Source organism: Aristolochia californica, unplaced genomic scaffold, assembly GCF_029961685.1.
Source record: "Aristolochia californica isolate CCGP_79_NKW_82.1479 unplaced genomic scaffold, dmAriCali1.0.hap1 SCAF_9, whole genome shotgun sequence".
Taxonomy (NCBI): Eukaryota; Viridiplantae; Streptophyta; class Magnoliopsida; order Piperales; family Aristolochiaceae; genus Aristolochia; species Aristolochia californica.
In genome coordinates, this window is record NW_027182290.1 from 26,696,667 (window position 1) to 26,706,874 (window position 10,208).

Below are 10,208 nucleotides of genomic sequence, written 5' to 3' on the forward strand. Positions count from 1 at the left end.
GATTTTGACTCAAAATAAGACTTGACTTACTTTGATACCAATCATTAGCCCATGTAGCTTCTCAAAAGGGTAGGGGTGGTGAATTGATTTTTTAAAATTTTAAACTTAAAGTTGTATGAGAATTTAAGTAAAGAAAAAAATGCAAGTATAAAGATAAAATCACACACCATAAATGAGCACCAACTATTTTGTTATTGATGTTACCCTATTGGTATTCACGACCCAATAACCCATACTTGGGAAATTTCACTAATAATATCTCAATTAGCTTGGAATTACAAGAAAGAAATTCTAACTCACCTTCAAGCCATGTGCATGCCAAAATATACAATTATAAATCAATCTATCCAAGAGATTAGCTAGATCCATTCCTCGAGAGGTCCACGCTTTCAGCCTTTGATGCACAATGATATAGATAGGAGCTTGACTAGAATATATGCGAGTTGGAATTGTGAAAGGAATGGAATGGTTTTGCAAAGTAGACTATTTCTTTCTCAAAATAAGTCTTAGGAAGGAATTTTGAGTAAATGAGAATGAATTGTAGTAGGTGTGCTAATAAAATCTCATTAACTTCTCAATGGGACATTTGGTGAGGTATTTATAATTTCCCCAAGCCAAACTAGTTGTTTTTACCCATTTGAGAAAGTTGACTTTACATTGATTGATCAATGTAAAATGATTGATCGATCAATTATGTATAAAAACTATATTTCTATCATAAAATGACTTATTGATCAATGGTATGATCAACATATATCATCCTGTTGGGTCTAACATTTTAAGTTGATCGATCAATGTACAAGGTATTATCAATTAGTCTGAATTCCTTCTGGCAGTGCATAACAAGTATGACCGATCAATGACTTTGTTGTAAACGATCATGCTTTATGTCCCTAGTTAGCAAAATTATGTATGATCGATCAGTGTCTAGTGGTTGATCAATCATTCGACATGATTTTGCTTCACCTAGGCAACATTGATCGATTATACTTTATAACATAGATTGGTCATGTTTTGGATGATTGATCAATCGACCCTCATTGATCGACCATGCTTTATATTTTTGGTATGTGAACTTTTGGTTGATAGATAATTGCTAGATGTTGATTGATCAATTCATTGCCAGTTCACTATGTGAATTTTTAAAGCATGAGTGTTTGTGAGCGTATGTGACTCTAACATGTATGAAAGGTATGTATGCATTGGTAAAAATATGTTTGAGTACAAATCTACCCTAAAGCTTCAAAATTTATATTGTACTTCAATTTTTTTGGAAGGATTGGGGCTGCTTTCTTACATATACTGAGTTTTGACATTTTTTCATGACTTACTAAGCTCTAGTATTCAATTCTCTACTTCTTCTTTCTAAGGGTGCTTCTTCAAAAATATTTTGACATTTCATGGAGCTCGAGGTCTTTGAGAAGCTTATACCGGTTCATTGCTTAGACCTTTGAGTTTTGCGTCTCTTGAAGGAAATACATTTGAAATGCTTGAATTGTAATTGTTAGATCAATGAAGTTTTTTTATCATAAAAATCAAGAAGGGAGTCAACACTTGGTCAATAATTTTCTCGAGCCTTCCATCTAATGTAGTAAATGAGTTTCAATAAAGGCTCATCTAGTTCAAATCATATGGTTGGTCACCTAGTCGATATGCCAAAAGAGTTGCAACATAAAGTTTTCTCTCTAGTCGTTTGGTCTCATTGCCATCAATTAGTCGGTCTTCGGCATTTCCTCTTTCCCTTCTTCTCGTCATTCACCTCACTTATTTGATCAATATGGCACATGACCTCTAACAAAAGACTTTTCTTCTCTAGTCATCTTATCAAGCTACATTCATGCAATTGACTACCACAACAACTTGTGAAACTTTTTCATGCATCCTTTGGACGATTATCTCAGTCACACGGGTGTAATTTCAACTTTGTCATCATCAAAATTAACTTAAAGGGCCCTTACGTGCCAACAATGGCAAGTAGATTCATGGAAAATCCATGAAAGATACAACTATAAGTAGTTCACAAGATTTTGAGATACCTACAGATGGGCCTAGGCTAAGGAATGTTATAGAAAAATCATGGACACATAGGTAAGTGGTTGATCAGATGTTGAAGGTCTACTAGTAGCTTTTGTACCTATATTGGAGGTAATGTAGTCAATTGGAAGAGTAAAAAGGAAACCGTGGTTATAAGGTCAAGTGCCAAAGTTGAATACAAAACAATGACTCATGCTGTATGTGAATTGATTTGGGTAAAATCTTAGCTTGGTGAATTTGGTCTAAAGGTGTCTTTACCTATGCCAATGGAATGTAACAATCAAGCATCTATTTTCATTGCTAATAACCCAATTTTTCATAAAAGAACCAAATATATTGAAGCCAATTGTAGCTTTACTCAACACTAGGTTATGAGCGATCATATTTTGAACCTATTTGTTTAGACTAAGGATCAAGTTGCTGACATTTTCACTAAAGCATTGCCAGACGCCTCTTTCTTAAAATTATGTAATATGTTGGACCTTTCTAATACTTATGCTCCATCTTGAGAGAGAATGTTGGAGAGGATGTGTCAATCTATGTAATTACTCATTGTGTGAGGTCTATATGTTGTATTGGAATATGAGGTTATGAATGTAATTATGCTATAACCTCTTCAACATAAAAACACCCTATGCAATAGAAGAAAATACACGATCCAAACTAGGGTCTTTTCTCCCACTGGTTTTATCTCTTTCTTTACTTGCCTCTCTTGCATTCTCTCTCTCCTTCTTTGTTCTCATAATTTCAACTTAATTCAGGGTTGAATTAACAACACAAAAGCCATTTGATAGGCAGATACTACACTAATTAAAGTACAAATAAATACACCCAACGTTAGATGATTCTACCATAGCAATAGTAGCTCTCAAAAAGTGATTTCAATGTATAAACACAATGAAACTTTTAAATTCAATAATCATAGTTTAGAAAAAGTTGTACCCTAATTTAGTCTAATTTAAATGACCTCAGCCAAACTAATGTTAAACAAATAATTTAAAAGTATGAGCAACTAAGTTCAACAAAAAATATATTAAGCAAAAGTAATAATTTTAAAAATCAAATCCACAAGCACTAGATTTTTCAAAAAAAACTCCTTTGCTTTGGCACTTTTGAAGATCTTAGATTGATTTGGATGCATTGGAGAAATTGAAAATGTTTTGATTTGTTGCAATAGTGTTAGTTGAGGGATGAATATTTTTAAATAAAGCTCAATTAAATGATAAAAAAATTACTCGTTTATAGTTGTTTTTGACAAAAAAAATGATACTTTGTCCTTCATAAAAAAATCGGCCAAATTGATTAATAATTTAAAAAAAAAATCAAGTTCACGGTTTGCGTTGTTAATCACGATAGGAGATAGTCACATATGTGTTTTGGTAACCTACAATAGCCAAATCAAAGTTCTATAACTTCACCTACAATATTTCTAGAATGAATTATTCGAACAACTAAGGTCTAATCGTTGGACTGTCTTTGTGAGCTACTTCTTTTCTTTTCTTTAGTTTGTTTAGATCAATGGTTGAATGGGTTCCTATAGAACTTTTTCTCTTCCATGTCCATTAAGACGTGTCAGTTCGATAATGCCTCGTAGATCTAGTTTTCTCCTTTTTCTTTTCTAGCTTTCATTGGGCAAGTCGGGTCGAATATTTGAGCAAATGGTCGTCCACAAAGGTTGCTCTCTCTCTCTCTCTCTCTCTCTCTCCTGGTCATTCGAACTATGGGTGTCCAGACTAATGGTCCTCAACTTTTTCTCCTTTTGTGTTGTATTCTTTGAAATGTCTAGGGTGGACAGTTCCAAAAAGATGACAAGCATCCGCATGTTTCCTTCTTAAACTTTGTGAAACCATTCCGTCATTTTACATGGGGTGTTGAGATATTCCTTAGCAAGGATGTTCTACCAAATTTTCTTTTTTTCTATTAGAGGTTTTTTCTACCATCTTTGCTCATTCAAAATTCACAACTAGTTTCTAATAATTTGTTATCTCAAAATTAACTTCACAAGAATTTTCAAGCTAACATTAATTCACTTTTTTGTATTAAGCAATGGTTAATTATTTTGATAATTTGATGTACTCAATAGTACTAACATCAGCAATAAAATTCATGCTATATTTCTTTTCACTTGTTTTCTTAGAAAAAAAATATCATTGGAGTATCCAAGTGTTAAAGAAGTACTTTGAATTCCTATTGTCTACCTCTCTGAGAAAAGTATAGTTCAATCAAACTTTTGCGACCATACATTAGGTAGCTATGTAGATTCGACAAAATGAAGATGGAGATGAATGGAGCCACGAAATGGAGTCATCGGAAACTACGTTTGAAGGAGTAAAAAACAAGTTATTTATTGCACGATTAGGTGATCAGTTCATATTCACTTGTCAATTACAGTGACAAACGATAATGGTGAAAGCCCACCACGCAATCTACATCTTAGTTAATTGATGAGAAGGGTTTTCAACAAAATCTATCACCGTGCAGTTTCTGCTCCTATTTTCTGTTCAAATTTTAATTAACCACTTCGTCTGCCTCCTTTGATAATTGATTTCTTTTGGTCGTCTTCCAGTTCCGTACGTCATACAAAAAGGTTTTTATCAGGGGGGGTTAGTGCACATGACTCAGGACATGATCTTCATGCGCATTACGCAGGTCATGTCCTGATGTCGTTAGGGAACGCCCAAATTCATGTCATGTACATGAATATACATGAATCAAGAGTTCATGTCTCAAGAGTAAAGGGCGGAAAGTGCTTTCCGCCCAATTTTGAGAATCATGTACATGACTCTCGCGCGGGGCTGTCTCTCGGGGATCTCTCTGCCGCACACCCTCTCTGCCGTTGCATTCCGGCAGCCCTCTCTCTTTCTCTGCTCCCTCTCTCGTCTCCTTTCCCGCAGCCCTCTCTCGTCTCCGTTCCCGCAGCCCTCTCTCGTCTCCGTTCTCCGTTCCCGCAGCCCTCTCTCGTCTCAGTTCTCCGTTCCCGCAGTCCTCTCTCGTCTCCATTCCCGCAACCCTCTCTCATTCTCTGCTCCCACTCTCATTTCCGCAGCCCTCTCTCGTCTCCATTCCCGCAACCCTCTCTCATTCTCTGCTCCCTCTCTCATTTCCGCAGCCCTCTCTCATTCCCGCAAAGCACGGGAGGTCAAACATTTGCAGAGCTTCTCGGCCTCCCTCTCTTCTCCCTCTCGGCGTACCGTCGGAGCGCCGCCTCTGTCGGCATTGCCCCCCGCCGCCGTCGCCGGCCATTGCCTTTCCCTTTCCCGGCCCCGTCGCCATCGCCCCGCTGGCTCGCTGCTGAGGAAGACGAAGATGTTTAATTTTTCCTAAGTTAGGAAAAATTAAACTATCTTCATAAAAATTATTATTTTATAATTTTTATTTATAAGATAATTATTTTTATTTATAAAATAATTATTTTTATTTATAAAATAATTATTTTTATTTTACAATTACTATATTAAAATAGTGATTTAATAGTTATAATTAAAATATTATTAAAATAAATATTTGATAACTTATTTTGGCATAATTATCCGATTGTTATAGTTAATTAAACCAATTGTTTTAAATTTTGTGATAATATATTATTAATTAATAATACATAAAATATATTATGTACAAATATATAGTGTGTTAAAGTTATGATTAGATCAATTTTTTCTCTTAAATTACTCATTTTTAGGTTAAAATATATCATATGTTATTAATAAATTAATAACTTAATGTATTACTTTTGTTTTTTTATTTATAATGTTATTTATTTATTATTTGTAATTAATCATATACGTATTTCACTGGCTCGTGTAATTACCATATTAATGTACAATAAAATATCTAATTCAATTAATAAATATATTAGTATATTTAATTATACTTTCAATAACTTATTCGTGTAGTAATAATGGTTGTTTTACCTAATTTGGGGTTTAAGGATTATGTTGTAATTGAGTGCACTGTAAAGGTTTAGAAATTCTCTTGTTTTTTATGTTTTTCTCATGTTGGGGCACTAACACTGGAAACTGTTTTCCAGTGCACATGAAGTCGTCAACACTAACACAAATTCTTACTTGATCTTCATGTACATGACATGACATGATCTTCATGTTGGACATGACTTGATCTTCAAGAATCCACTTTGGGGCACTAACCCCCCCTCAGTGAAGTTAGAGTGGACGAACGTACGCCCCGAACGGCAATCAACCACCCTTTTCATTTCGTTTTCAATCCACTGGAAATTTACCAAAACTTCGGCCACAATAGACGGCCTAACGAATTCGTCCCCCTGCTCTGGAGGGTTTCTCGCAGTGAAGCTACCGGCACCGGTCTCTTGATGGTTTCGCCCAGTGAACCTCTTTCTGAAACTTCTATCTCTTCCTCTATATAAACGATTGCCGCAACTTTTCTATGGTTTAGCTGCAAACGCTAGCTCAGGGTGATTCTAGATAGCAACTGGAAATGTAAGGGATTCTTGCTCTCTTTCTCTCTTTTCTTTCCTTTTCTTTTCCGTTTCTATGTATATTAGCTTTGGTTAACTTTTGAGTACATGAATTTTGTCCCCTTCACATGGATTTCTTTCTCAGATTTCAACTAAACCAGTCCAGAGATTGAGAACTGTTTAATTTGTCGTGCGCCGGATGTCAGCAGAAATGTCTGCCCTCGGTTTGACATCTAATACTTAAGCTTCATGATCAAAGGTCACTGAAATCAGAATTTCTAGCCTTCCATCCTTCTGAGGCTCATACCTGTTCACCATTGTCATGAGATCTTCAAAATCTTGCACTTTCCGATAACTTCGAAAAGTTCGATTTTAATTCATCGTCTTCAGAGGCCGTTCTTTTATCTCCTTCTTGCAGTCCCAAATGTCAGATACGACTACTGATCCCATATTTACTTTCTTTTTTCTAGCAGTTGTAGTGCATTGATAATATCTGTTTGATGATTTCAGAAGAAACCAAAAAAGAAGAAGAAAAAAGAAAACGGAGAGACCGAAAGCCGCAGAGTGTGGTTCTGAAGATAATCCCGGAAGGCCACGATGGATTTACCAGAAGAGATGGCGTACATGAAGGAGCATCTCCTGAAAAGGTCAATATTCATCTCGCTTATTTCTCGTTTTGGTCGTTACCCTTAGTTCCGATCGCATCATACAAACTTCTCTTTCGTTAACTGCTGTTCAACACTTCACCCATTCGTCCCGGTAATTTGGGTTTGGACCAAAATCCTCACCTTACGGAACTGACCTCGATCAAAATACTGAAAAACTTTGGATTAATCAGTAAGCAATCTTTTCTGTCTAATATTTTAATTAGGCAACAACGCTGTTTTAAGAAAGAACGTTGAGGCGCCGTGAAAATTATACTAATCTGCTCCGTGATATAAATAATAGTTTCAGACAAACAATTTTTCCTTCTTGTTTTCGGTTTTGGAAAAGAAACATTGGGGATATTGCATTCAACAACAGAATTTCCTATTCCGATCTCTGAGCACGCTTATAAATAGACCCGAATCTGGTCCTGGTCTGCCTTTTCTTTGTCTTGCTGCATCAAGGAGGAAGGAGAGAAAAGGCCATACCCAGAAGATAACATAAGCTTAGAGATAAGGAACAGTTTCTACCTTCAGCCTGTCGAAGGATTTTCATTTCTTCCCCCTCGATTTTCATTTTAATAAGGTTTGGTTTTTTAAATCTTTGTTGTTTAAAACAGTTTCTACCGAGAGATTTTTCATATCTTTAAATTTTATTGTGTTCGCCGGCTAAAGATTCCAACTTATTATCTGCAAAAATTGAAGCTGGTATCGTTTTTTAATGGACATCCGACCCATTTGAATTTTGAGGAGAGGACTCTTGACCATCTTTTTTCAGATACAGGAGGATGCAAGCCAAAGGTGGGGGTGGGGAGGTGCGGCGAGTGCATGTTGTCTATTTCCTGAGTCGTAAGGGAAGAATCGAGCATCCCCATCTAATTCGCGTCCACCACATAAATCGTAATGGCGTTCGTTTGAGAGGTAAGGAATTCTTTTTCCATTAAAACCAGAGAGAGAAGAAGTTCTCATTCTGGTTTTGTAATCAATTGTTTTCTTGTCTTCTCCAGACGTCAAACGATGGCTTGGAGAATTGAGAGGGAAGGAGATGCCAGAATCCTTCTCCTGGTCTTATAAGAGGTTGGATCAAATTTTTTGTAGAAACAATATTGCTGCACGAATCCTTGTTCGATTTTTCGGTTTCAATTGTTCTTTCATTTTGTTTTACCGAAATAAGTAGTAAACGATGATAGATCACAGGCGATACAAGAATGGATATGTATGGCAAGATTTGCTGGACGACGATCTCATCAATCCAATCTCCGACAATGAATACGTCCTCAAAGGTTCCGAGATTTTATCATCTCCACTGGGTAATAATAAGTCTGGAAAATGGAGATTCTCTTCTTCCAAAACTGTACTGTAAAATATTTCCAAACCCAAATTGCAATTATCATTTGTGATTAGATGATCCAAATCTCCTGCAGATGACACGCCGTCTTCTTTGTTAAAATCCCAACGATCTTCGTCTCAAACGACCCCGGAGAAACAGAGAGAGACGGAAACAGGCGAGACGGCGGACAGATCGGTGGAATTCAAGCTCGACGATGACGACAAGACTACGGAAGAAACAGATTCAACGTCGAGAGAGAAGGCTTCGGATTCTTCCGCATCTTTGTCATCTTCCTTCTCGGTTTCAGAGGAAATTCCAGATCAGAAAACTGAAAGCAAGAAATGCAGTTCGGCTACATTTACCAAAAGCAAGAGCAGCTCCAGCAGGGCTTCCTACGTCTTCCGTAATCTGCTCTCCTGCGGCGCCATCGACACCAACGACTCGGTTTTGAGGTTATTAAGCAGGCCAAAAACGAATACCAATAGCAATAACAGAAGCAGTAAGAGTAATAGTAGTAGTAACAGTACTGGCGTTGATAATGGTAGGAACAATAAAAACGAAGGACATCCGAACCAGCAAGTACAGAACAATTATAAAGGGGAAAATAGTAAATTTGATATTATGGGAGGGTCCGAGAGGTTTCCTGCAAGAGTGTGCGATCTGACTCACCAGCAAGAACAGGCAAGAAGGTAATACCCTGATGGACATTTTTACAAATGCTGTTTCTTTATCGATCTCTTTTCCCGTAAAAGGGGAGAAGAAAAAAGAAGCCTCTGATTATAGTTTCAGCATGTTATATACAGGAAGAGTTTCAGCGGACTGAAAAGCACGAAGAAGACGACCGACTTGGGGAATCAGACACCGCCTTCTGCGGTTTTTAAGTCCATTGCAGACCCGTATTGCTTGTGAGTGGACGACTCTTAATTTTTTCATTGATTAGTTCCACTAATTCATGGAACCAGCTTAGTACAATTCAGTCTGTAACGCTGGCCTAGCTTCATAGCTCCTCCTATCCCATTTTTTTACGACAAATGTGCATCATCATCATCGTCGTCGTCGTACCCTTTCTTCACCATCATCATCGTCGTTATCGTCAATCAGCCCTAGACATATTATTACTCAGATATTTTCTTTTTCATTTTTTAAATTTGGGTGTTGCTCACTGGAACTTGAAGGCAATGCGGAAAGGCGTTCAAGCCAGAAAAACTTCATTCACACATGAAATCCTGCAGAGGCTTAAAAGGCAATGCGAAAGGAAGCGCCGGGAAGAAATCGCATACTAGAAAGAAGCCGACGGCCCAGGAACAGCACACGAACCTCTTCCTCACTGATCACTAGCATCGCAGGCTCAAGTTATTTATTTCTGTGTTTGTACTCGCTTTCTTCTTCTCTCTCCTTCATCGTTGAACGAGGCCAACTATAACAGTGGGAGTTAAGCGCTCTGAATTTGCCTGTTCGTCTTAATTCGTGGATTTCAGGCAGTTTTTCAGCTTTTAGAACTGCTTTGGAGTTTGTAAATAATGTCACAATTTTGTTGTACTTTGGCTCGGCTTTAATTAAAATCTAGGTTTCAAGGAGACGAACCTTGGACCCTCTTAAGAAAATGGAAGCGGAAAAAGGTTCTTGAACTACTGTTTCCTTCACTTTATAGTTCATACGCATGCTACTATTTTAAGAGAGCATCAAATTGGGTGTCTTTTGTAGGGTTGTGTGTTTTACTTTACATATTTCCTTATCAATTTCTCATATTCAGTTTTAGCCATCTTAA

The 10,208-nt window shown here is 37.0% G+C and overlaps 1 protein-coding gene across 1 annotated transcript; it reads left to right on the forward strand.

Moving 5' to 3' along the window:
• The first annotated feature begins 6,294 nt into the window (after positions 1–6,294).
• Positions 6,295–9,984, forward strand: LOC137942158 (protein SOSEKI 1-like). The gene is made up of 9 exons (XM_068787851.1): positions 6,295–6,488; positions 6,612–6,892; positions 6,977–7,113; positions 7,895–8,031; positions 8,118–8,187; positions 8,308–8,420; positions 8,535–9,129; positions 9,244–9,345; positions 9,616–9,984. Exons 3-9 carry the CDS (start codon positions 7,064–7,066, stop codon positions 9,776–9,778), a joined length of 1,230 nt encoding a protein of 409 aa, XP_068643952.1. The 5' UTR covers positions 6,295–6,488; positions 6,612–6,892; positions 6,977–7,063; the 3' UTR covers positions 9,779–9,984.
• The last annotated feature ends 224 nt before the right edge of the window (positions 9,985–10,208 follow it).